At 52.4% G+C, this 26,280-nt stretch overlaps 8 protein-coding genes and 1 non-coding gene across 9 annotated transcripts; 5 read left to right on the forward strand and 4 right to left on the reverse strand.

Annotated features, from left to right (window-relative positions):
• On the reverse strand, nt 1-642 carry BO88DRAFT_236589 (uncharacterized protein). The gene has a single exon (XM_025702098.1). The coding sequence runs from the start codon at nt 421-423 to the stop codon at nt 88-90; it is 336 nt and encodes a 111-aa protein (XP_025565400.1). The 5' UTR covers nt 424-642; the 3' UTR covers nt 1-87.
• Nucleotides 643-909: 267 nt separating this feature from the next.
• BO88DRAFT_236447 (DnaJ domain protein) lies at nt 910-2,802 on the reverse strand. Its single transcript, XM_025702096.1, has one exon. It carries the CDS (start codon nt 2,649-2,651, stop codon nt 924-926), a length of 1,728 nt encoding a protein of 575 aa, XP_025565401.1. The 5' UTR covers nt 2,652-2,802; the 3' UTR covers nt 910-923.
• Nucleotides 2,803-6,837: 4,035 nt separating this feature from the next.
• Nucleotides 6,838-7,817, forward strand: BO88DRAFT_402964 (uncharacterized protein). The gene has a single exon (XM_025706239.1). It carries the CDS (start codon nt 6,978-6,980, stop codon nt 7,317-7,319), a length of 342 nt encoding a protein of 113 aa, XP_025565402.1. The 5' UTR covers nt 6,838-6,977; the 3' UTR covers nt 7,320-7,817.
• Nucleotides 7,784-7,873, reverse strand: BO88DRAFT_t75. The gene has a single exon. It is a non-coding gene; the product is annotated as a tRNA-Asp (tRNA).
• Nucleotides 7,874-8,857: 984 nt separating this feature from the next.
• On the reverse strand, nt 8,858-10,621 carry BO88DRAFT_236483 (metallophosphatase domain-containing protein). The gene is made up of 3 exons (XM_025702097.1): nt 10,358-10,621; nt 10,054-10,281; nt 8,858-9,911 (listed from the first exon to the last, which is right to left on the reverse strand). The coding sequence occupies exons 2-3, from the start codon at nt 10,247-10,249 to the stop codon at nt 8,977-8,979; spliced, it is 1,131 nt and encodes a 376-aa protein (XP_025565403.1). The 5' UTR covers nt 10,250-10,281; nt 10,358-10,621; the 3' UTR covers nt 8,858-8,976.
• Nucleotides 10,622-10,920: 299 nt separating this feature from the next.
• BO88DRAFT_451292 (putative serine palmitoyltransferase 1) lies at nt 10,921-12,786 on the forward strand (the record flags this gene model as incomplete). The annotated part of the gene is made up of 1 exon (XM_025710621.1): nt 10,921-12,786. One exon carries the CDS (start codon nt 10,921-10,923, stop codon nt 12,784-12,786), a length of 1,866 nt encoding a protein of 621 aa, XP_025565404.1.
• A 950-nt stretch (nt 12,787-13,736) lies between these two features.
• On the forward strand, nt 13,737-14,915 carry BO88DRAFT_451293 (60S ribosomal protein uL13; the record flags this gene model as incomplete). Its single annotated transcript, XM_025710622.1, has 5 exons — nt 13,737-13,757; nt 13,942-14,077; nt 14,285-14,338; nt 14,427-14,685; nt 14,777-14,915. 5 exons carry the CDS (start codon nt 13,737-13,739, stop codon nt 14,913-14,915), a joined length of 609 nt encoding a protein of 202 aa, XP_025565405.1.
• Nucleotides 14,916-16,487: 1,572 nt separating this feature from the next.
• On the forward strand, nt 16,488-19,001 carry BO88DRAFT_402967 (putative AMP-binding domain protein). The gene is made up of 5 exons (XM_025706240.1): nt 16,488-16,943; nt 17,041-17,236; nt 17,324-17,770; nt 17,828-18,457; nt 18,528-19,001. Exons 1-5 carry the CDS (start codon nt 16,743-16,745, stop codon nt 18,830-18,832), a joined length of 1,779 nt encoding a protein of 592 aa, XP_025565406.1. The 5' UTR covers nt 16,488-16,742; the 3' UTR covers nt 18,833-19,001.
• A 1,357-nt stretch (nt 19,002-20,358) lies between these two features.
• On the forward strand, nt 20,359-26,280 carry BO88DRAFT_442192 (uncharacterized protein; the record flags this gene model as incomplete). Its single annotated transcript, XM_025709933.1, has 13 exons — nt 20,359-20,637; nt 20,716-21,090; nt 21,150-21,836; nt 21,894-22,248; nt 22,634-22,677; nt 22,790-22,851; nt 22,908-23,562; nt 23,587-23,610; nt 23,638-23,715; nt 23,743-23,774; nt 23,799-23,967; nt 23,989-24,018; nt 24,043-26,280. The coding sequence occupies 13 exons, from the start codon at nt 20,359-20,361 to the stop codon at nt 25,900-25,902; spliced, it is 4,650 nt and encodes a 1,549-aa protein (XP_025565407.1). The 3' UTR covers nt 25,903-26,280.

The raw sequence follows: 26,280 nt of genomic DNA on the forward strand, positions 1-26,280 counted from the left end.
TCTCATGTGTATCAACTACTAGATGAACGTGTGATGTATGACTTCACCGATAGAATCGCCAGGAAGTATATACCGAGAACACCTACATCATATTATATCCACATCAGTGGAATGATAGGTAAGTAAGTATGTACCTACGTACCCAAATCTCATCATCATCAGCCTTAACGATTGGGACACTAGAATCTCTTCGAAGTCCGAACAACTAATAGTTATATACTTATATACGGACTGCATAGATACCCGATCCCGGGGCAGTTCTTTATGCCTAAGAAACCTAAAGTAAAAAAATTGGAGGAAAATGAAAAAGGACCAAAATATTTCCATGTCTATGGTTCGTCTGTTTGTTTCTTTCCTCTGTAGTAAATAGGAGCGGGCAAATGCAAAAAAAGCCCACCCACATTTCAACATCAATTTCGTCATTCGTGATCGTCATCATGTACTCCTAAATGTGTTCAGTCCCACCGCCGTGAAATTCATTCATGGCCACACCATCCAAAAAACAAAACCGAATAATCCAAAATAAAAATATAAACCAAAATGCAACCAACAGGGTAAATAGATAGCCCTGGTCCGAGCGCCGACTGAGTGGCGGATGTTGTTATAGTAGTAATAAAAACAGGTATATCGTAGTGGGAAGAAGAAGGGGAAGGCGAAAATATCAGAATCGAAAGGGGGTAAATGACAAAATTATGACATGGTACTCATCGAACATGGACCGTATACGCAAAACAGTGATAGCTCGGAGGCCGTGGCATGTATTGACGTCGAACGGTCAGACATGAAAGACGTCAAGGCATGCGGGTGCTCAGAGACTATCGACGAAGAAAATGAGCTTCTAGAGCGGGGAGGGTGTAAGGGTAAGAGGGTGGCTTGCTGTTGCAGCAACCTGTAGACCTGACTACTCAAGTCATCATTGACGCTCAACCAGCATATGTGGATTGCCGCCGTTCAGGGGGCGGAACCGGGTACTCCCCGTATGGCTGTCGCATGTAAGCATCGCGGGGTGCGATGTAATCTGGCCCCACCTCTCGCGCATACCTGTACTCTTTGTCCTTGGGCGAGCGGACCTCGCCATACACAGGCCGGCTTGAGGAGTGCCGGGACACACTGGGACGAGCAGCAGACTCATACCGCATGTGTTCTGTGGGGTAGGTGTAGGTGCTACTCCGAACGGGAGGCTTCGGCATAGGGCGTTCTTGACGTGGCGGTGAACCCCCCCTTGCGTATCTGGGGGATTTCTGGGGTAGCGGTATGCTGGGTTCTCTGAGCACGGTGTCCGGTTCCGTCACGATCTTGTAGCGAGTCGACTTGGGCGGACTCTCGCCGGTTGCCATCTCTGGCGTGCCCGGACTCGAGTAGCCCGAATCGTACTTGTCCGTTCGCAGTTTTGCGGTCCGACTCGCCTCATGAACCATGTTATGCAGTGGGTTTTCGCGGCTCATTCCCCTGGGGCGGGAATGGGTTTGCGCAGCGCTCGCAGAGCGTGAGGGCTGAAGGGACGGCCGGACAGAAGACGGAATCTTCACTGATGGTGAAGTTGCCGCAGTTGGCATGCTAGGTATCTTGACTTCGTAGGATCGGGCCTGGGACCCGAGCTTCTCATATGATCCATTGCGAGAACTACTTGTCCGAACACTTTCCTTGCTCGGTCGTTTTGTGCGGCCCGAGTGCCGTGACGAGGAAGACTCCGGATCAGCGGATTCATAGCCATGATTGCGCGGGGGCGAGCGGGAGGTTTGCGGACGTCTGTCGATTTCGATCGGAACGGATCCCTTGGAGCGTTCAATGTAATCTTTAGCGGTGGTGTGTAGCTTGTCATGCTTCGACTCAAGCTTAGACTCATATTCATCCGTGTACTCGTCGTCGTAGCGGGTCGACGTGTGCCGGCGCGGGAGATCCGCCGGTCGGGACTTGCGAGAAGATGCCTCCCGGTTGCGCCTTTCCGAGGGGCGCTTAACCTTCACATAAACCGTGGATGAGGCGCTGGAGTCAGATGCGCCGCCAGCGTCTTCGGAGTCGCTGTACGGAACGGCCCGCTCATACTTCTCGTAGGCATCCCGTTGTCGTTCCCTGGTACGATATTTGGCACGACTGCTGTGGGTCGTCCTCGAATTGTCGCGAGCCATATCCCTCGCCGCACGAGTACTTGGGCCATCACTCTTGCTCTTCTTCTTCTCGCTCGGGGGTTTGGAGGAGTATCGTTTTTTATACTCATCGTATTTTCGGGACGTGGAGCGCGACTCTTCGGAGAATTGGAGGTCGTCATCGGAATAGGTGGCTGCATCAGCCGGCATCCTCTCCTCGTAGTACCGTCCATTGCGATACTCGCGAGGGGCGCTTGCGCGCGGGGTGGCATAGGCCGAGGTACCATTGACCGGTACGCCTTGTTCGTGCATTTGGCGACGCAGCTCAGCCAGCCGAGCTTTCGCATCGTACTTGGCCCTTCTTGTCTCATCCGAAAGCGTCTCGTAAGCCTGCTGCACCTTCTGAAATTCATCCTGAGCCTTGCTTCTCAGCGACTCATCTTTGATCTTATCGGGGTGACATTTCAACACGAGTTTGCGATGAGCAGATTTGATATCCGACAAGGCCGCATCCCTTGCCACCCCCAACACTTCATATGGATCGATATCTGGCGCTGTTGCCATGGTCTGTGGAAGACACTAGTGAAAGATGGGGTAGAAAACATATAAACCAGTCTCAATGCAGGATTGACAGGAGATTTAAATAGACAGTATGATGATAAATGCAGAGCGACGAGAAAGCGATAAGTGCCGCGGTGTGGCGTTGTATAAGAAAGCGTGGAGGACAGCAGAAGCGGTAAGTACCTGAACGGAGGGAGGCGAAGCCGGAGGGTTGCAGCGATAGCGCGGATGTGTAAGGTACGCTGAGATGGACAAGGCGGGCGGATAGACGGCTCGATGGGGTGACGTGGGTGCTCGACGATCAATGGCGCATAGTCAGGATTGTCCCGATCGGATATGCGGCCAATTCATGGAGAAGGCCGGCGAAGACGAAAGAAGGGGAAGAAGCAGGATGACAAAAGGTAGGGTGAAACCGGCAGGCAGGAGGGGAGTCAGTTGTAGTGAATTGGGAGATGTGAAATTAATGAGTAATAATGAGTAAAAGGAGAGACACGGGGAGTTTATGGATGAGTGAGAATCTGAACCATGCAGAATAAAAGTCACTAGTAAGAGTCTGGTTTGGAGTGTGCAGCGGGTTTAAACCAAAGAGAGAGAGAGAGAGACAGAGAGGGTGGAGGGGGGGTAGAGGGGAGGGGGAGGGAAATTGCGAGGCAAAATAACCCAAAATAATAATGAATTAGTTGGTAGGTTTTAGGTATGGTTACTGATGGATCCCCGAAGTTGTATGGCAGGAAGATTCCCAAGTACCCAAGAAGAAAAAGTAAGAGGGGAACAGCTGGGGGCAGTACTTGGCCCGGGTAATTTCGCCCAGCAAACCAAACCCGAAGTTAGTTAGTAGCAAGAGTGGATGCACTCCAGTTCAATCAAGAGGGGGAATATTCCTATCTGGTCGGGAGAGGCGACCAGCGCTGAGGGGCAAAAGGGGAAAAAGTCAAAATACTAAAGAGAAGAGAGGAAAAATGCGAGAAAATCAAAAGGGATTTTCCCCCCAACGGGCAAATACCGCCAAACAATCGGACCCAAGCACACTGCGCCACGCTGCTTCAACTGGAGACCGGAGAGTGTAAGCTAAAAGTAGAAAAAGCAGCCAAATCGACTAAGACTAAAGGATGGTCAGATGAAGTGGCACCACGTTTAGTCAGGGTTGCTGGTCGAGTGAGGGAGGTAGTTAGCTGGTCAGACGCCAACGTCGATGAATAATGGCTGATGATTTAACTAGAAGACGCTCGATGATGCCACCAGCTGCGTCTGGTTGGATTGTCCTTGCTGGGGTTTAGGCCAAATGCGAAGTATATCGGTGGTATAAGAAGTGGGCAGTAGTAGCAGCAGGGAGGACAACTGGATTCAAACAGGATTGATTGGCAACAATGACGATATAAGAGTCGGATCGTCTCGTTAATCTCTTGGGAGTGATGATGATTATGATGAGGAGGAGCAGAAGGATGACACTGAAGAGAGTAGTAGTATGATTATGATACTCTCTGCATTCGAATTTCTGGTGCAGAGGGAGCCAACAGATGGACTGCAAAGCAGCGGTGAAGTGGGAAAGTGAAACCAACGATGGGGTCTTGTCACAACCAGGAAGCCCAAGGGCCCGCTTTGCGAGGAACAACAGCAACCACCACCGTCAACAGGCAAGTTGCAATAATGGAGAACCAACGATGAACGATTGGCAAGGAGCGGTCAATCACTTGATGCCTCTCAGGAGGAAGGCAGGATGAAAACAGGACAATTGGTTCATACAATGTCCAAAAAGTAGATCACAGGAGGCATAAGAATACGGAATACAGGATCGAAGATTATTATTATAAAACAGCCACCAGAAGGTGATCTAGAGAATGAGACGTATCATCCTGCAAACGAAGGGAAATGAAACTGGACCTGATGTGGTACAAATACCCCGGTGGTGTTTGACCGTGGGTTTATCTCCGATCCATGAAGGAACCTTTTTTATTGGAGGGATTGGTACCTGGCGAGACGACATCAAGGTACAAAAGAGAAAGAACTATTAGTATCTAAGCCTTGACTTCTATTGACCTTCGTATCATGTTGGCTTCTCGCAAACCCTGAAGCCCTATGTGCGACTGCGGCATCGAGTGAGAGGGAGATGCTGGGCCGTTCTCAGTCACATCTTCATCACGGTCACGGCGGGCGCTTGGCCAGAAATCCATCTTGCCTGTCCCATTGCTAGCGTCAAAGTTACGACGCAGAGGAGACTAAGCCATGGGTGTCTGCAGGACGAGTGTCTGTTTGGTCATCCACCTGGTGGTCCCCGGCAGATGAGCGAATTCGACTTTGCGACCGTCAGTCATCAGCCTGATTGATCTGCGGGGCCTTTTCCACGAGGTGTCCCTCTATGGAGTAAACTATCTATCTATCCGGTAGTACTCTGTAACTAACTAGCAGTAATAGGCTAGTAGTCAAGTAGCTGAACAGGGCGCTCTCTGCCTGGTGAGGATCTATCTAGTGACTACTCAGCAGTAAGTACTACTATGTGATTCTTAGGGTTGATAATGACTAGCAAGTAGTAGTATCTACCTACTGCGTACTACCTCCCATAAGTACTCCGTGCCTATGGTAGTACGTCGTAACAGAATCTTTCCTCTCTCATTGCTCTGATTGAACCACCGAGACTACCAACGCCAACTAATCATCGACGTTTGCTTTGATCGGAACACACCCTCTCCCTCAGCACCGGGGGGAGTTGACCAGTCAGGCCGAGTTGTCAACCACCCAAAGACGCCGCGAGGAAAGAAACCCCGCACCACCTCCACTTCCCTCACTTCCCTCACTTCCCTCACTTTCCTTCCCAAACGCCGACTGGCAAACTGCCACTGACTGGATCGACTCCCACACACCACCTTGGGTTTGTTTTGCCTCCTTATAGGCTGACCCCATTAATGCTCACAGCCTTTGCCCTTCACCGGGAGGGATTTACAATCCAATCACATCAGCAGTCACCTGCGTATGCGCTCTGCTAGCTGCATCCTATTTTGGGGTCGCCTCACCGGACACGATGCGCTGGGTTCGGCAGTCTGTCTGGAATTGGCTCAGCGAATTCGCTGCTCTCCTTCCTCTTACCTCCTCCTCTTGGCTTTGGCTCCTACAGCAGCATCCTTACTACTTTGAAAGGACTAGTCCGGTGGAGTGGAACCAGCCCATCGCAAAATGGACTCATCCGTACAGGGATGATACCTCTTCCTATGCGTGGGGTAGAGGAAGAAGGAATAAGGTACCTCGGCTGGCTGACTGAACTTCAGGAACATGATGGTTATGGTACCTGGAGGGGCGTCGTCCATGGTTACAGTCCATCATTATCCATCGATCCGGTCCGGGCGCGCGTGAATTAGTCCCGTGGATTGTTCCCGAAAGGTCCCGCCCTTCAATTGTCTCCGTCCCTGGGCTTATTCAGAAACAACTACTTACTACTGACTAACTACTTACTACTCCCGGTTCCTCACGGCTATCAAGGGGAAGGAAAAGGAAACCCATGGATGCCCGTCAGTGGTATGGTCTTCCATCCCTCAGGACGGTTATCTTCTGTCACAAGGTGTATCCTGCGAGTTTCGCGGGGTAAGGCCCCGAATCGTGTAGATCTATCAATTTGATCGGCATCAAACGGCCAAAGTTAAAAATGGCTGATACAGAGCATGGCAACATGGCTGGCTTGCTCATCCTGGGATCGTAACTAGTGGTTGCAGGGCTTGTCTTGTACCACGCAATGGCCTGTCAGCCTATCTCGCTTGTCCCACCCCCAGGTTATCCGTGCCCATGACACGCCGCACCGAACGTTCCTCGCCGAGCTGATTGTTCTCGAAGGAGTAATTGGACCCTGTGCAAAGTCATCTGCACCCGATGTCTGCTGCACGGCTCAGCCAACAATTCGCGCCCGCTGTCCATGCAATGATTGTCCCGGCATTAGTTTGCATGGTGCTGCTTCACTTTCGCGATCCCGCGCATCCAATGGGACGCTCTCAATAGCCTTGGATCAAGGGGCGCTGGTGCACCAGCTCTTCGTCAAGGCTCGCAAGTGCAGAACTGATGCAAAACGTTAACAGGAGCTTAAAGCAGCTGTACTCAGGTTCGAAAGCTTTGCCCGGGCTCTGGACCCATCGTCGGCTCGGGCGCGCTGTCAGATGAAGCGCCCATTGTTTTGACTGCCAGGCCGAGCGAGTCGGTTGATGCGGCCCCGACAATTACCCATAGCCGAAATGGTGTGTAGGTGTGTACTACTACAGCATTCGTATGACACGTTCCGATGAACGCTGAAATCCCGGCCTGTTCCTTTGGGGGTGACAGGCAATAAGCAGGGGGCTTCCTGTGAGGCCCATGCCGGTGAGACTCGCTGACCACAATGTCCTATGGTACGTACCTTGCTGCCTCACATCATCCGCCAATGCAGGCCTTCATGTGGGGTGTGGAGGTCCCAAGTGCCTCGTGGTAGAGGTTACCTACGCGTTCAATGTTAGTGTTGCAGTAAGAATTGCGAAACAGGCCCCCCCTCATCAGCCAGCTGCACCCGGGGGGGTTTTACCACGGCGCCCACCACCAATGAAGTTGGCGAATATCAACCCCAACTGCATCTTATCAATCCAGTTTGGCGGCTACCTAGCCTTCTTGAGAATCGGTCGTTACCCACCGACCCCATCACAAATCGGTGGCTACGGCTGAGTGGAGGGATATCAAGGCCTCTTTAGCGCGCTAACCTCACTTCTGTGGCGTTGCTCGGTTTCATCCCACGCCCTGATCCCGGCAGCGTCGTTACGGGCGGGCTGCCTACGTACGCATCTCTTAACCCTTTCAGCTTCTGCCTTCACAGCTGACTCTGGATGTAAAAACTATCTCATGCCTAGCACAGCTAATCACTACAATGAAAATTGGAGGAAGTGGTGACGGTGTGGGTTCAATCCGCAGCATCAGGTCGACCAGACGTCTGCCACCTTGCGACACAGTCAGGTGCTCGAGATGGTGGCTCGGTGCTCATGCTGTGCGATCGTAGGATGTCTCAGCGATTGAACCAGTTCCATCTAGGAAGCGATGCGTGGTGCTGTCTCGACCAAAAGAACAATCGACACCAACAGGTCAGTCGCAGGTTGTTGTGGCGCACTTGCGAAAGCCTCAAGTGCAAAAAACATCTCCCCGACTGGGAGTCGAACCCAGGTCTCCCGCGCTTGTTCCTATTAAGGATTGACAAGCGGAAATCATGACCGTTAGACCATCGAGGATGTTCAGTTGTAACCTGCTTGATTATTCCGCTTCAGAACCTTACATATAGGTCAATCGGAAGATTGGCCAACCCGATTGACATCATAGCTTGTAGCGGAGCAGATCCGTTTCTTTCCAAATCGTGAACCATCCAAGACCCACTGTGGGTAAGGGGCGTCGATAACGATACAGATAACTTGACGATCCGATTCTCCACGCAGACAGCAGCACAGTACACGACACTTTTCTGGGAGCAATAAGGGAGATGGGCTCACAGGGTCCGCTCACACAATGCAGTCAGGAGCCTAAGTAGGAGTTGGTAAGACCCGATGCCTCGTCTCAACCCCGCCACACTCCATTACTGTCACTCATAGGACAGCATCAAGCGCCTCCATTCCGCGGCCTGTTTTGGACAGCTTCTACTCCTGGACTTTGACTGGTGTATGCTCAAAGGAATGGTCATGGCTATGTCCGTCTGGCTCTTGGCACAGACCTCATACTGCTATTACCGTCTCAGAGTGACTTGGTGATCCTGCTCCAGTCTACTAATGAGCAAAGGATGTCATTCACCCACATCACGTTTCAGATGATCTTGTATGGCCATTCGACACCTGGAACTGCCGATTTAATTTGCTGCTTTTGGATTTCAACTTAAGCTCCCAGTGATCATTGTGCTGTTTACATCTCCTCGGCTACCACGCTGCCCCTGCTTTCCTGATCTTCCACTTGTTCCATCCCGGGTTTTCTGGTTCATCAAATGACGGCCCGACACAAGACAAAGAGCAAGGGAGCTAGGGAGCATCACCACCACACCACCGCCTTGCTGCTCTTGAGTCACAGCGTAACTTATTCCCGCTCCTCTACAATGACCGACAACCAGACCCATCAGGCCGGTGTATATACTCAAAACAGTATGGGGCGGAGTGCTCTACATGGCTGAAGTGTCTCCCAAATCCAAGGCAGCCAGTGATGCATCCCACCCGAAACGGTCGGCCATACGTCAAACCGCAGGTCAAAGCTCAAGCTGCCTGCTGCACGACAAGAGATATTCCACCTTGCACAGCCAATCGTCGGAGTTGATGCTAGCCTGGCCATTCAGGACAGACGATATGAGCTACACTTTCTAGCCGTGGGGTTCATTTCCTCCCTTCTCCTCTTCCCAGACTGGTAGTTCTAGATCGACCACAATAGGGGCATGGAACCGCTTCCCACCCCGATGCGGCCAACTGGTCGCCACGATGGCCGCATTGACAATACATGTTTCGCGTCGCCTTAAGTTGGACCCGTCTTCATTCTCAGTTTGTCCTTCTTCTAAGCACAAAGGCCGGAAGGATGACGTTGATTTATCGGCTTCAGAGCCTTGGAATCCTTCAGATGGCCATCCATAAGACGGTAACAGCAGGGCCTTTTGTAATGATTGGAACAGTTGACTGGCTGGCGCTCGAAGGTTGTTGCCGGCAAAGTAATTGTTATCGATTTTGGGTGCCTTCTTGCCCGTGAGATCGACCAGGCTCTGCTTCTTACTGCCCGGGGCAGGCATCATAACTGGATCCTTGTGCTCTTGGACATCCACTGTTGGTGATGACGATGCCTGCGAAGAATACCATCGCACCCTCTCCGAGCCTCGCGACTCGTGTACATGGCCACATACTGCTAGTGATGGCCGAACTTTGCTTAATGCACCCCGCAGGGCTGTGCATCCGACTGAAATGCCTTCAACTCGGCTATCGCAGTGCGAATAAGGCGGCGTATGGGTCACGGTGATATCCGTGTCCAATGGGATGCTGTTCCAAAGCGCACCAGCATCTGAAGACTCGTATCCATACGCCCAAATTCCAGGTGACTGGGAGTATGGAGAGCCAAAGACCTTGAAGATGGTATTTGGGCCGTTAGGCCGGGTCAACCGGATTAGTGCTGACTGGTGCCTGAGATAGACTATCGACGGTGATGCTTGAGTTACTATTTCCAGACACTTCTGGGTATCTTCTAGATGTTCGCCGTGAAAGCTAGACCCGTATTCAGCGTAGAAACCCGGGTCTAGTGTGATATCATGATTTCCTGATGATTACCGGAACTCAGTACGTATTCTTTGGCCGTCGAACTTCCCCGTCTCCTTCAGCCCTACGAATGGCCTTCTCGGACAACAAAGACCGTACTTAGAGGCCCAATATTTGGCAGTCTGGGCGGGAGGGAGACGAACCGCAGCAGATGATTTTGACTTCGAAGTCAGCTGTAGCAATCCAGCTCATTGTCTTACGGAGTTCAGCAGCGCTCCCATGGTTGGTGAGGTCACCAGCATGAATTAAGACATCTCCAGCGGGAAGCTTGAAGCCGGCCTCTGACGGCGTGTAGGCATGCGTATCAGAGACACAGACAAAACGTGTCTTTCGACGCATCTCCAGGCTTTCTTTTCTTGATCCGACGCCCCCTTCGTGTTGAGCTGTCAGCACAGCCCGATGGCGTTACTATTTCAGTCAAGGCTTAGCGAAGCCGTTCTGTGTTACCTAAAGCGGAGCGGACTATAGCTGCAGTGACAAAGGCGTAGTTTCAAATGCTGCCGTCACTCTAAAGTTGTAGTTCGACATCAGCTGTCGTCCATATACGGATGTCAGCCCTAGGCACAGAATTTGCTAGAAGGTTTTAGCACGGTACCCCGAGGATTGTACCACCTGACGAAAGGACAAGCCTGGCTCATATTTTTATGTGAATTAACATTAAGCAGCAGATGGAAATGCAACAAGGTGCGCCCATGTGCCATCAGGCCATGCTGAGTCAGCGGTCTGGCCAATGAACTCCGAAAGTCTCCGCCTGGCCCGTCGGAGGCATCCGGCATCAGCCACCAATAATCGGGCGCCAATCTCACCCCCGAACAAGCCGAGTGGAACCGCCTCTCACCATTACATGATGGAGGAATCACGCTTCAGCGACCTCACGATACAACCTTCCCCTGTTCCCCTCCCCTTCTGACCTCACCCTGCCCAGCCGCCGTTATCTTAGCTGCATTCTTCCGCATCAATATTATTGCTAGCTGTGGCTGAGGGTCAACCGTCAGCCCCTCTGCTTCATGATGCCTCGCTGGAAGCGCAGTAAACCGCGCCCCGAGAAGGATGCAGCAATCAGCGGCGGCAATTCCGGTGTATCCCCCGACTCCCCTACGGCTCATTCTACAGCTGTGGCCTCCCTTCGCGCTGTTAGTGGCTGTTCTCCCGATGCCATGAGAACGACAGCAGTAACCCAAGACCAGGCACCATCCGACCCAGAAGCGATTCGAAAGCTAGCCAAGCAGCACGCCGAGTTCGGACCCCTGGGCGATCCGTCACATCTCTACACCAGCGAGCATCCCGGCGGAGAGATTCCTGACCCGGTCATTGATGAGCCTCCGTACTTCGTCGTTCTGACCACCTACGTCAGCTTTCTCGTGCTGATCTTCCTTGGCCATTTCCATGATTTCGTGGACAAGTGGTTTCGCTCCCATACTTACCGGCACTTGAAGCCCCAGAATGGCTATGCGTCGTTGTACAGCGACTTCGAGAGTTTCTATACGCGACGCTTGAAGCAACGGATTAATGACTGCTTTGAGAGGCCGATCGTTGGTGTTCCGGGCAGACATGTTACGTTGTTGGACCGGACGACTGAAGACAATCTTCATTTCAGACTTACGGGCACGACGACGGATACGCTCAATCTGAGTTCGTATAATTACCTGGGTTTTGCTCAGTCGGAAGGCCCATGCACCGACTATGCCGAGGAGGTACTCCGGCGGGATGGCATTTGCATTGCATCGACTCCCGAGGGAGGAATCACGAAGCTGCATGCCGAGGTGGAAGATCAAATTGCCCGATTTGTGGGGAAAGAAGCCGCCGTTGTGTTCTCCATGGGCTTTGTGACGAATGCGACTATTTTTCCCTCCATCATGGAAAAGGGATGTCTGATCCTGTCTGATGAACTCAACCATGCGTCCATCCGGTTTGGTGCCCGTCTGTCTGGCGCGGCTATTCAGGTCTTCGCGCACAACAACATGGCCGACCTCGAGAAGCGTCTCAGGGAGGCAATCTCTCAAGGTCAGCCTCGCACGCATAGGCCGTGGAAGAAGATTCTTGTTACCGTGGAGGGTCTGTTTTCTATGGAAGGTACCATGTGCAATCTTCCTCGGATACTGGAATTGAAGAGGAAGTACAAGTTCCACCTTTTTGTTGACGAGGCACACTCCATTGGAGCTGTTGGACGTCACGGACGCGGAGTTTGCGACTACTTCAAAGTAGACCCGGCGGAAGTCGACATCCTGATGGGAACGTTTACCAAGTCCTTCGGGGCGAACGGTGGTTATATCGCGGCCGACAAAGCCATCATTGACAAGATCCGCTGCACAAACGCTGGTCAAATCTTTGGAGAAGCACCATCGCTTCCTGTCCTGGCTCAGATCTACTCCTCGTTGCGACTCATTGCTGATGAGGATCCTCTTCACCCGGGCGAGGGACGGGAGCGGATGCAGCGCTTGGCCTTCAACTCGCGCTACCTTCGGCTCGGATTGAAGAGACTGGGTTTCATCGTGTACGGACATGATGATTCTCCAATCGTGCCCTTGATGCTGTACAACCCTGCCAAGATGCCTGCCTTCTCGCGAGAAATGCTGCGACGCAAAATCTCTGTGGTTGTTGTGACCTACCCTGCCACGCCCCTGGAGCTGTCACGGGCGCGACTCTGCATCTCAGCCGCGCACACTAAAGACGATCTGGATCGCATCCTGCAGGCGTGCGATGAAATAGGCGATGCATTGGAGATCAAATTCTCTTCGGGCATTGCAGGTGGCCTGAGGGAACCATTGTCTGCGCACGATAGCTCGAAGGGACCCAGGACGATTGAGCCTCCCCGTTGGCCTCTCGAAGAGGTCATTGCGAGGGGTACTTACGACGCAAATCAGCCTTTATATTAGGTGGATGTCACCGCTTAATGTGATTAGAAATAGGATATTCTAACGCCGCATGATGTTCAAGAATATACACGCCAAGAACATATAGCTAATGCCCTCTTTTGGATTCGACTTGGGCGTTACGGGTTGTTTGAATTCTTTCGCTCCACGAAAAAACGCCGGCATGTGAAGACGCCAAAGCGTACTTGATGATATTAATATTAATGTATACAATAATGTTTTCTTTCTAGACAATATACAAACCCGGAGATCTTGTTCATATGGCGCTTACTCTTTTAGATAATAAGAATACTATGCTAATCAGAGGTCATTTTCTGATTGAGTTGCAATAAGAGTTCCATTTGCTGTTCTTGGGCATGAATGCGACCGTGGGAAAATTCATATTGTTGAGTTTGAGTACTAGTAATAAGGAGTGCCTGAACTGTCTGGGGGAAGACTGGGTCTCTATCTAGTGTCGCGATACAGTATTTGCGGGGTGGACTTAGCATTGGTGTCGATGGAACATGACGGCACGCATAGTCACAATGAAGTCTAGCATTCAAGGGGTGGAATAAGTTACACCCACTCCCAATACAAGTCGATGTAATACTAAGCCAACCTATCAGACCTCCATGGCCAAACCCAGAACCACATGGACATTAGGACTCGCATAATAACAACCATAATAGATAAAGAAAATCAAAGGGCCCCTTGACGATCCGGAACGGTTCACGTGACCTACAAGCCACGGGCGTTAGGGCTGTGGCCCTCGAACGGGGCTCTTCCCGCACAAAGAGGAAGTAGCGCCGCTCGCTTAGCGACGACCAGCGAACTCATCCGACATCGTTGTGTGCGTTGAACCTAGCCCACCAACGACAACAACCGCCGACAACATACATCCCAAGGGAGTATCCTAGAGCAGCGCTCTTCCTTTCGCTGGATATATCCTTTTTGAACCGGTGACAGAGAGCAGGATGTCCGCCATCGAGCCAGTCGTGCGTACCGCCCCATCCCGAAACCTATCATCCACATATACATACAATCTCCTTGAAATTGAATATACACACACAAAGACATGTCAAAAGGAAGAGGGCGTCACAGGGCTCTGGAGTCGGGGAATTCACACATATATACAAAAGTACAATTTGTCGCTGACTTGAGTTCTTGGGTTTTTCGCAGGTCGTCATTGACGGCAAGGGACACCTCTTGGGTCGCCTGGCCAGCACTGTTGCTAAGCAGCTGCTCAACGGTCAGAAGATCGTCGTCGTGAGATGTGAAGCCCTCAACATCTCCGGCGAGTTCTTCCGCGCGAAGCGTATGTTCTATCCGACCCGGTTTCTTTTCGATTTCACTTTGCAATATGGATTTTTCTTTGGGATGGCTGGGAAGAAGAATGGGGAATTGTGCGACGAGTTGCGGCATATTGAGGAGGACATCGACAATTGCATGGAATAGCTGTGGAGGAACAAGCAACACATCTATGCTGGTGGACAAACGGGCTGACCTGGATTTCGCGATATAGTCAAGTACCACGCCTACCTTCGCAAGATGACTCGTTTCAACCCCACCCGCGGAGGTGAGACTACCCGATGACTTTCCCCCTTACGATAGGGGGAAAGACGACGTTTGATTGCTTTTTGGGACTCAGTGCTGAATCGCTACAGGTCCCTTCCACTTCCGTGCCCCCTCCCGCATCTTCTACAAGGCTGTCCGCGGCATGATCCCCCACAAGACCGCCCGTGGTGCCGCCGCTATGGAGCGCCTGAAGGTTTTCGAGGGTGTTCCTCCCCCCTACGACAAGAAGAAGCGCGTTGTCGTTCCCCAGGCTCTGCGTGTTCTCCGCCTGCGCCCCGGCCGCAAGTACTGCACCGTTGGTCGTCTCAGCCACGAGGTTGGCTGGAAGTACCAGGACGTTGTTGCCAGGTACGTTTATGCTGCATTGGAGAGGATGAGTTGGGAGAATTGGATTAGTGGGTGCAGAAAGCTAACGGATTCGTTTTTTCTACTTGTACAGACTTGAGGAGCGCAGAAAGGTTAAGAGCAGTGCATACTACGAGCGCAAGAAGGCCGCTCGCCGCCAACTCGTCCACGCCCAGAAGTCGGCGGGTGTTAACGAGCAGACCAAGAGCCAGCTCGCTTCCTACGGATACTAGATACCTAGTTGCGCGGCTGGTTGCTTGTGTTTGTGATGGGATGGGATGGGATCGCGAAACGGTTCTCTGCGAAGAAGATGGACAGCAAACCGATCGACCTTTTTCTCACTGTCCCTACCTTTTCATGAAATACCACAATTCTTATGTTGTGACGCACATGGAGGCTGGAGAGATCGATTCTTTCTACAAAAAAAATACAGGAGTCACTTGGGATGAAAGGTTGTTCAAAATAGCTGACCCGTTATTTCGCGCCGTGGCGGTTTAATCCAAGAATTTCTTTTCAAGAGTTCAAATGACTTTGCTGTGACGAATCCGATGCACCATTTACCACCGCTACTACTTACTACTGGCCCCTTGCAATTATGTGTATTTCTAGCCCGCCCCCGGACGGAGAGAGAGAGTACTGCCTATCTTGTACTTGATTTGCGATATGCGACTACCCAGGATGCCGGACGAGGCTCCATGTTCCATCACCTACCATGCCGTGCCCACGCGATGCTGCCCCTATTCTGTTCCAGTGTAGAATGATGCCCTGAGCGCCACCGATTGCCAGTCTAGACGATGTGTAGGATGTCCCTTGGAGCCGTATCAGTGACCCAGTAGAACCCCAATTTGCCCATTGGAGTTCCGATATCCACTCCTACGATAACCGATACAGATAGTAGAGATAGATCACGATACCGCCTGGACAGCGGATAGGATCACAGGATCCACCTCTCCCTCAGAATAGTGGTCCCGACTTAGTTATTATCGCCTGACGTATTAAGTGACCATCTGTCTGATTTCTACTTACCTCATATCTAGATAGATTAAATAATCCTCATCAGCCATTCCGCACTAACATAGCTGCAGACTCTCAAACACCGGTCTCGTCCAATTGATCATTAGAGGCCATTAGCGCTGGTTCCCATATGACAGGCTGGTAATTGGCTGACTTGCAGAATTTTTTTTTCAGTGGGTTTGTGCGAATCATGATCCCTGTTTGTATTCTGCATACTACGTAGTTTCTTTCTTCTTCAGTATATGTACCTCAGTTGTAAAGAGGGTTCAAAGCACGGGCACGCGAAGAGTGTGACCAATTGACCATAGATTGAATTCGGCCCCGAGATTTGTTCAACTAAGTGGGTACAGACAGGCACTACGGAGTACGGACAGGAAAAACTGTGGGTGGAAACGGATCCGGATCCGGTGAGTTTAGTCTACAGTTTATTAACGTATCTGTGTCTGTCAATGGCTCTGAGGAAGCAATAATGGTATGATGGTGGTATTGAGTAAATAAACCAATTGATTTGTGTTCAAAATAGTAGGATGATACTTCTTCAGGATATTTATTTCTTGAGACTCATCATACACAAGGAATGTTGAACAGACCTTTGTCAGGTATAGATGGTCCTCCCGGCACTAGTAGTTCCAGCCCCAGCCCAGCCCAAGAATTGGTCCCCGTCCGCTTTTCCCTTCTCCGTCTCCGCTTACCGACGGTGATGGATGATCTGCTTCCCCCGCATCTTGTTCCTCTCTTTTTACTTTACTATTACTATTACTACTACTGTCTATTGTAGTACTACTTACCCAGTCGTATTTAGTCTATTACCCTCGGTTCGGAGGTATCCCTCACTAAAGATCAAATGTCCCCTCCCTTTCCCTTTTCCTCCTCTCATCCTCCACCTCCTTCTCTTCTCCTCATCACATCCCTCTTCTCGTCACACACACACACACACACACTTGATTATCCCCTCTTTCTTCCTCTCTATTGGCCATTAATTCCACAGATCCCCAAACATTACTTACTTAGTAGTACTGGCCCTCCCCTCTTGAATCAATTCAACCATGTCTTCCGCCAAAGATAGATTATCCGGCCTCTTAGGCCATCTTATCCCTTCCTCTTCTTCTTCTTCTTCCGCACCATCTACACCCCATACCCAAGGTCCTTCTATAGATCAGGGGCAGAATAACAATAACAACAAAGTCAACTTCCACACACTCTCGCCCGCGTATTTCCTGCAGAGGTCGGCGGCGATTGAACCGGACGTAAGTTGATCTACATTGTGTTCCAACTGAATAGGCGGTGCAATTTAAAAACGTTAGCGAATTGTGGCTAAATGATGTCTCTTTTTGGTGGTTGTAGGCAGAAGCTATCTACCACATCACATCCGATGGTCAGGAACTACGACGAACCTACCTCGAATTTGCGGACCGGGCAAGAGGATTAGCGTATTTCTTGAAGAAGCGCGGCTTCAAGAGAGTCGGCATTCTGTGTCCGAATACCCCGGCTTTCTTGGAGTCTATTTTTGGGATTGGGGCCGCGGGGGCGGTGAATATTGGTGAGTCCATTTTTCTCTATTTACTTTGTGTTTTGCTTTTGTTATTTGAAATAAGGAGTATACGCTGACGGTTATACCCTCTGCTAGCTGTGAACTACCGACTTAAAGAAGATGATATCGCTTATATATTTACGCATTCGGAAGCGGAGGTGATCATTGTGGATAAGGAATTTCTGCCCTTGCTGCGCGTATATAGGGAGGCGAAGCCGGAGACTCCCATCATTGTTGATACGGATACCGATGCCGCGGAGGGCCAATTGTCGGGTCCCTTTGACGAGGCGGTTTTGGAAGGTCTCAAGTACGATATTGCTACCGGAAACAAGGGCTGGGAGGGGCTACAGGCTCAGGCTGGTTCGGAAGATGATGTTGTTGCTTTGGCATATACGAGTGGGACGACGTCGCGGCCGAAGGGTGTCGAATATACAAATCGGGGTGCCTATTTGGCAGCTTTGGGGAATGTGGTTGAGTCTGGGTTGAATGTGTTTAATGGTCGTTGTCGGTATTTGTGGATCTTGCCGATGTTTCATGCTGTTGGTGGGTGCTGTTGAGCTCAATTGCATTTCGTGGATGGCTACTGATATTGTTTTCTAGGTTGGACGTTTCCATGGGCTGTTACTGCTGCGCGCGGTACGCACTATTGCCTGCGCAAGGTGGACTATGGGCAGATTTGGAAGTTGTTCAAGAACGAGGGTATCACCCATTTTAATGCGGCCCCTACGGTGAACACGCTGCTTTGCAATCACCCGGATGCTGAGCCACTGTCAACGCCGGTTATTGTCCAAGTGGCGGGTAGTCCGCCTACGCCTCATCTGTTCGAGCAGATGACCAGTCTGAATCTGCGTCCCGTGCATGTCTACGGTATGACGGAGACGTATGGTCCTACCACCAGGTGCTATATGCTACCCGCATGGAATCAATTACCACGAGACGAGAAGTTCCGGAGGATGGCCAGGCAAGGCCATGGTTTCCTGACCAGTCTGCCAACGCGGGTCATCAAAACGGATGTGCCTGAGGGCACCATCATCGACGTCAAGCAAGACGGCAAGGAGATAGGCGAGATTGCGTTTGTTGGGAACATCTGTGCTCAAGGTTATTACAAAGATGCCGAGGCGACGCGGAAGCTCTTTGCTGGTGGCGTTCTTCATTCGGGCGACTTGGCTGTCTGGCATCCCGATGGAGCAATCCAGATCCTGGACCGAGCCAAAGACATTATCATCAGCGGTATGAGGACACCTTGACTATTGTGGTAGCCTTCGTAGGAATCTGGGCGGTGCATGCTAACGTCGTACAGGAGGCGAAAACATATCGTCTGTCGCACTGGAATCCATGCTGGTGACTCACCCGGACATTTTGGAGGTGGGCGTGGTGGCAGTGCCTGACACACATTGGGGAGAGCGACCCAAGGCGTTTGTAACCACGAAGCAAGGTCGGCACCTAGAGGGGAAAGAGGTGATTGACTGGGCCCGGAACCAAAGTCAAATCAGCAAGTTCATGCTTCCGCGGGAGGTGGAGGTGGTGGCGGAACTACCCAAGACGAGTACGGGGAAAATCAGGAAGAATGTTCTTCGGGACTGGGCGAAAGGGGCACCGCGATGAACCCTAAGCTGAGGGTTGGGTTGGGTTGTGCCCAGGAGAGGGGAAGGAGGGATGGTGTGATGGTGTGATATAGAATAGAAACTGCGTGGTGGTTATTTATAGGGCTATATGTAAGTGAGGTTGTTATAGACTGGGAGGGGGACTCGCTATCACGGTCCGTGTACTTTCCCTTGTTCTTGGATAGCATAGACATTTTGAATGTTTTGATCCGGATTTTTCATTCTTCTGAGATTGAACTTGGGACTTATGAGCCGTGAAGAAAGTACAGGTATTTTTAGACGCGAGTTGAAGATGGAGCGGAGCGCACAGACATCCCCGGGGTCTCGGTGATGCCCTGAAGAGGAGAGAGTTGGACAACAGTGGCATTGTTTGGGCGACGGACAACAATGAAACGGGATATGCAAGTAATGTTTGATGGATGAATCAGGCTACCCAAATGGAAACTTAACACAGATCGTCACATAGTGAAGCACTCAAGTGCGTCGATAGTACTTTGTAGCAGTTGTGCTGTCTTTGGGCGCATCAGAGAGGCAGGCAGGCAGGCATACTTACTATGCTCCCTCTGCCAGCATCCAGGCCCCGAATCAAATAACCCCAGCCTATCGTCTGTGCACAGGGCAGGGCGTCAAAGGGAATGCCTTAATTCACTATCCAATACAATAAACCTCCCTCAGTTAATTGATCATCTTCACGCCACTAGGGAAAGTCAAGATTGGGCAGTGCTGGTTGCTGCTGAGGCTTACCTCACCAGGCACAGTGACGGTGGGCTGCCGACCGGGGCTAAGATGCCCCCTCTCTTCTTCTCTCACTCTCTTCTCTTTCCCTTTCACATATCGTCACACCCGCCCATGCGATAGTTACCCGCCGCCCTGCTTTGCCTGCATCCCTCCCTCTCCCTCACCCTCTCTCCCCTCTTCCTCCTCTGGTAGAACACTCATCTACCTCACAAGCCTCTCCCTTTTCCCTCAATATTTCACCTTTCCTACCGAATCTCTCTACTAAATCCCCCAGCTTGCCTCTTCCACGACTGGCGCCTTCTCTTGCTCCCCTCGCATGCCCTTCCGACGCTGGGCCTCCTCCACACCCCTCCTCTCTCCCTTCCTTGCCTTCCGCTCGCCTCCTCCTCCCTCAGCTGCAACTGCTGCAGGCACGCCCGACGCGCGTTCTCTCTTATAAGCGCCCTTAATCCGCTGTTCGCTCAAGTGGAACTCGATTCTCCTTCGCTGACTTGGGTCTTATTGGACATCGACCCTTTCCTTCCACATCCCTCACGACCGGCTTCGATCTCAGGAACCAACCGCTCTTACACCTGCAGACCACACCCCCCCCCCCCCCCCGGTTGGATCCACTCGCATCGGACCCAACGCGCATCCCACTCGCTCTCTCTCTGTGTGTGACGACAGTCGATGAGACACATTCCATGCCGATCAGCCTTCCATATTCACGGTGAGCGAAACCAGGACGCAACTGAGCACGACCAGGGCTCCGTTCCCGCACACTTGATCCCCATCCCGACGGCGGTCCTAATGCCCCGCCAAAGGCAACCCGCTCGGTTCTCGAGCGAAGCTCCCTCCGAATCCTCGACCTCGTCGACGTCTCCGGATCGCACTGCAGACGAGGATACCGACTTCTTCACAGCCCAGGCGAATGACTCGCAATCGTCGGTCGGCGTCGCGACCCGTGATGCCCATCCCCACCATGACGCCGACTTGTACCTGCCGCCGATCGGGCGTCTACCCCCGGAGATTCTCATCGCCATCTTCGCGAAACTGTCTTCGCCCTCCGACATGTTGAGCTGCATGCGCGTATGCAGGGGATGGGCAGCGAACTGTGTGGGCATTCTCTGGCACCGGCCTTCGTGCAACAACTGGGACAACATGAAGAGCATCACGGCTTCGGTGGGCAAATCGGACAGCTTCTTTCCCTACTCGCAGCTGATCCGGAGACTCAACCTCTCCGCGCTGACGGACGATGTCAGTGATGGTACTGTGGTGCCCTTTGCCCAGTGCAACCGCATCGAACGTCTCACGTTGACCAACTGCTCGAAACTTACGGACAAGGGTGTGTCGGACTTGGTGGAAGGCAATCGGCATCTGCAGGCTTTGGATGTCTCTGATCTGAAACACCTTACGGATCATACTTTGTATACGATAGCTCGGAACTGTGCGCGGCTGCAGGGCCTCAATATCACGGGATGCGTGAATGTAACGGACGACTCGTTGATCACGGTGTCTCGGAATTGTCGACAAATCAAAAGGGTAAGCGCTTGTGCTGGTGTATCTGTACCATGTTTTGGGGCTCGACTAACCTAGCGCAGTTAAAACTGAACGGAGTGACGCAGGTTACTGACAAGGCCATCTTGTCGTTCGCCCAAAGTTGCCCGGCCATCCTGGAGATTGACTTGCACGACTGTAAGCTCGTCACCAACCCGTCGGTGACATCGCTCATGACGACGCTCCAAAACCTGCGCGAGCTACGACTAGCCCACTGTACAGAGATCGACGACACGGCTTTCCTGGAGCTCCCCCGGCATCTGTCGATGGACAGTCTCCGCATTCTTGACCTGACGTCATGCGAGAGCGTCCGGGACGATGCCGTTGAGCGCATTGTGGCTGCAGCCCCGCGACTACGGAATCTGGTGCTGGCCAAGTGTCGGTTCATCACCGATCGTGCGGTCTGGGCCATTTGCCGGCTCGGCAAGAATCTACACTACGTCCATTTGGGCCACTGCTCCAATATCACTGATGCCGCGGTGATTCAGCTGGTCAAGTCTTGCAACCGCATCCGGTATATCGATCTGGCCTGCTGCATTCGTTTGACGGACACGAGCGTGCAGCAGCTGGCCACATTGCCCAAGCTGCGGCGAATTGGCTTGGTCAAGTGCCAGAATATTACGGACAATAGCATTCAGGCCTTGGCAGGATCCAAGGCGGCCCACCATTCAGGGGGCGTCAGTAGCTTGGAGCGGGTGCATCTGAGTTACTGCGTTCGCCTAACGATTGATGTATGTTTCTGAGGGAGCCTCTACTTGGCATTTGATAGCATGCTGACTAGCGCACAGGGAATTCATGCTTTACTTAATAGCTGTCCGCGATTGACACACCTGAGTCTGACGGGCGTTCAGGCTTTCCTGCGGGAGGAGCTGACGGTCTTCTGTCGCGAAGCACCTTCGGAGTTCACGCATCAACAACGAGAGGTATTCTGCGTGTTCAGCGGCGAAGGCGTCAACCGCCTGCGCGACTTCCTGAACCGCATCATTGCGCCTCCCCCGCCGCCGCGAGACATGACCGAGGCCACGATGTATGACGATGATGAAGAGCTAGAGGACGAGGAAAACCAAGTGACAGGCTTGATGCATGCGACCGCCGCGACGGCCATTCACGACGACGACTACATTGACATTGGACATACCCATGGTTGATACCCCCGCCTTCTTACAGCGAGTCTATTCACATCGGAGCCTATCATTTTGCACTTGCTTGCTTTTATTTTTCGTGGCCTGTGTTGTACTTATTCGCGCTTTGCCCTAGGGGAGGGTTGATCTTCCCTCCTGGCTGTTGCAATGGCTATTCGGAAATTTGCATCGGATCGCGGCTCATGGGGAGCTGCCTTCTAGGACAGAGGGAGGCTGTGGTTTATTTCTCTTTCATTTCTCTTTCTCATTCGATTGGGACGAACATCTCTGTGGACTTTCCCTTTTACCGGAATGATATATACCAGGCGATGGCATGGTGCTGTAGAGAAGCAATCCACGGTGTGCGTGAGTGTATGGGGGGAAAGAGCAAGGGAGCGAGAGACTAGATAGAGTATCTATTGTTATCTGCAAAGGATGGCAGAGCGACCATGTGCATGGACGGAGTTTTAGCTAGCAGCATTTGAATCCCAGCATCGGCTTATTTTTATGGTGACTTTTTTATCTCCGAGTGTATACAGTGACCGGAAGTACTTAATGAACAGTTAGTGGTACAACGTCACTTTCCCCACCGCCTTTCCGCCCACTTGATCATCAATCAATCGGCGTCTCCTCACTTCCTCCGCATCGCTGCTCCAACACTAACCCAGCACTCCTGCAGAGCTGCAATCCTCCGATGGCTCCTCTCAGGCTATCGCGAGCCAATCCACTGGCCTTCACTCCCTGGCCCGTCACCCTGATCACCACCGTCGTCTATCTCGCCTTCCTCATCCCACTGCTTATCGTGCATCATGTCGTCCCCTCGCCTCCAACTGCCAACCCCAACGGTCTCGACCTCACCCAAGCCTGGGCCGATCTCCAAGTCCTAACCGACGGCTTCCACCCGTACAATTCCCGTCGCAACGACGAAGTCCACACCTGGCTCCTGCAACGCATCCACGAGATCCTCGACGCCGCACCTTCGGCCGACCAGTACCTCTCCGTCGATGAGGAGAAGCCGAAGCCCGCCGTCTTCGTCTTTGACGATACGCAATCCAACCTCTCCTTCGTGGGCAACTCCCTGTCCAGCTCCAACACCGCCGTTTACTTCGAGGGCACCAACATCCTCGTCTACATCCGCGGAACGGACGATGATCCCGAGAACTGGTGGGAGGAACCCAACGGTGTGCCCTCCGGCAAGGGCGGCGTGCTGGTCAACGCCCACTACGATAGCGTTTCAACGGGATACGGCGCCACCGATGATGGTGTCGGTGTCGTGACTTGCTTGCAGCTGATTCAATACTTCATGACACCGGGCCATGCGCCGCGGAGGGGCCTGGTAGTGCTGCTGAACAATGGTGAGGAGGATTATCTAAATGGCGCGCGCGTGTACGGCCAGCATCCGATCGCTAAGTTCCCCCATACGTTCCTCAATCTGGAGGGTGCGGGGGCTGGTGGTCGTGCTATCCTCTTTCGCAGCTCGGATACCGAGGTCACTCGTACGTATATGAGTTCGAAGTATCCGTTTGGGTCGGTGTTGGCGGCGGATGGGTTTGCGACGGGTCTTATTGCTAGTCAGACGGATTATGTGGTGTTTGAGGGGGACTTGGGCCTGCGGGGATTGGATGTTGCGTTTATGGAACCGAGAGCTAGGTATCATACGGAGCAGGATGATTCGAGACATACGAGTAAGAGCTCGCTCTGGCACATGTTGTCTGCGGCGGTTGCGACTACGGAGGGATTGGTCTCGGATAAGAGTGCGCAGTTTGATGGCGCGCCCAGGGATGATGCAAAGGTTGCGAGCGGGTCGGGATCCAAGGCTGTGTGGTTTGATCTGTTTGGGACGACTTTCGTTTTGTTCGAGCTGCATACGCTGTTTGCGCTCTCGGTGACGCTGCTCGTGGTTGCGCCGCTGGCTCTGCTGGTGACGGGCATTGCGCTGACCCGCGCGGACAAGATGTATTTGTTTAGAACGACTGCAAAGACGGATGATGGCCTGGACTCGACTTCTCTGCGGGGTCTACGCGGTTTCTTCCGGTTTCCGTTCCTCTTTGCGATCCCTACGGCTGTCACTGTTGGTCTGGCGTACCTGGTGACCAAGGTTAACCCGCTGATTATCCACAGCAGCGAGTATTCCGTCTGGAGTATGATGCTGTCTGCCTGGATCTTTTTGGCTTGGTTTGTCTCGCGGGTGGCTAACACTGCTCGTCCCTCTGCGCTGCACCGCATCTACACCCTGACCTGGATGTTCGTGCTGGCCTGGGTACTCCTCGTCATCTCCACGGTCTACCAGAACCAACGCGGCCTGGCCGGCGGCTACTCCGTCTTCTTCTTCTTCTGCGGCACCTTCCTCGCCACTTGGATCTCCTATCTGGAGCTCTTCTCCCTGCCGCGCAAGTCCGAGTTCGCGAACCAAAACCGGCCGATGTCCCGCCGGGCCAGCAGCTACGGCGGCAGTCGGCTAGGCACAGCATCAGGCGAAGACCACGAGGAGGACGACCACGACGCCGAAGAAGAGGAAGAGGAGGAACATGAGCCCACCGAATCGACCTCCCTACTCGGAGGCGGCCAGCGCACCACCTTCGCCAACTACGTCCGCGTTTCCGGCGACCACCGCGGCTCTGACACCGACGAGCACCACCACTACCCAGGCGTCTACGAGAACGAGCAACGCTGGAGCGGCTCGCTCCCAGCCTGGATCTGGACCCTACAATTCCTCCTCATCGCGCCGCTAGTCCTCATCATGGTCGGACCCCTCGCTCTCCTCCTGACCAGCGCCCTCCACCAGACCGGCCAAGACGGCAGCTCCTCCCTATTCATCTACGTCGCCATCGCAGCCCTAACCACATACCTCCTCACGCCCCTCCTCCCCTTCATCCACCGCCACACCTACCACCTCCCCGTCTTCCTTCTCCTCGTCTTCCTCGGCACTTTGATCTACAACCTCGTCGCCTTCCCCTTCTCCCCGACCAACCGCCTCAAACTCTTCTTCATCCAAGACATCGACCTCACCACCGGCTCCACCACCGCCTCCCTCGCCGGCGTCCAACCCTACGTCCACGCCGCCGCTTCCACCCTCCCCAGCACGACTAACCAAAACATCAATTGCACTGAACACACCACCCGCGGCACCAAATGCGCCTGGCCGGGTCTCGCCCCGCGCGTTGTCCCAGACACACCATACTCCGACTGGCTCGACTTTACCATCTCCCAGCAACACAACACCACCACCACTGAAACCAAAGACAACGACAATGACGAAGATACCCACCCAAAGCAAGCCCGCATCACCTTATCAGGCCGCAACACCCGCGCCTGCAAACTCCTCTTCGACTCGCCCATCTCCTCCTTCTCCGTCCTCGGCTCCGCCACGGATCCCCGCTTCCCAACGACTTCTCCGCACGGCACGAAGGAGATCCGTCTATGGAGTAGAGAGTGGGAGAATGAATGGGTCGTGGATGTTGCGTGGTCGAGTAGCAGCAATACTACTTCTACTTCTACTACTGATGATGATGGAGAAATCAAATTAACCGGCAAAGCAGTCTGTCTCTGGAGCGACAACAACTCAAAGGGCGTCATCCCCGCGTTGGATGAAGTCAGACAGTTTGCGCCCAATTGGGTGGCGGTTAGTAAGGCTGCGGATGGGTTGGTGGAGGGGTGGAAGGCATTTAGCATTTGATGTATTCATTTTTTTTTTCTTAGTTTGGAAGTTAGGTGGTGAATACTTACCCTCTCTCTTTCTTTGTTGTTGTGTGTGGTCTTGTGTTTGTTTGTTTACTTGTTTTTGTTGCTGTTTGCCTAGCTGGCTAGCTTACTTACTTTTGTTTTGTTTTTTCTATTGTTTCATCGTTCTATTGAGTGATTGACTGATTGTGTTGATTGATTATGAGGCGATAAATTCCATGCGTTGCGTTGCAATGAGATAAGAGTATATCTCATTCATTCACCATCATCACTATATCTCCCTTTCTACACTTCTACACTCGGCACTACGTTACTACTACATCTCATCATCACTACATGTTTGAAAAAACCCAGTATGGCATTGTAGCAATAC

The sequence above is a fragment of the Aspergillus vadensis genome, assembly GCF_003184925.1.
Source record: "Aspergillus vadensis CBS 113365 unplaced genomic scaffold BO88scaffold_5, whole genome shotgun sequence".
NCBI lineage: Eukaryota > Fungi > Ascomycota > Eurotiomycetes > Eurotiales > Aspergillaceae > Aspergillus > Aspergillus vadensis.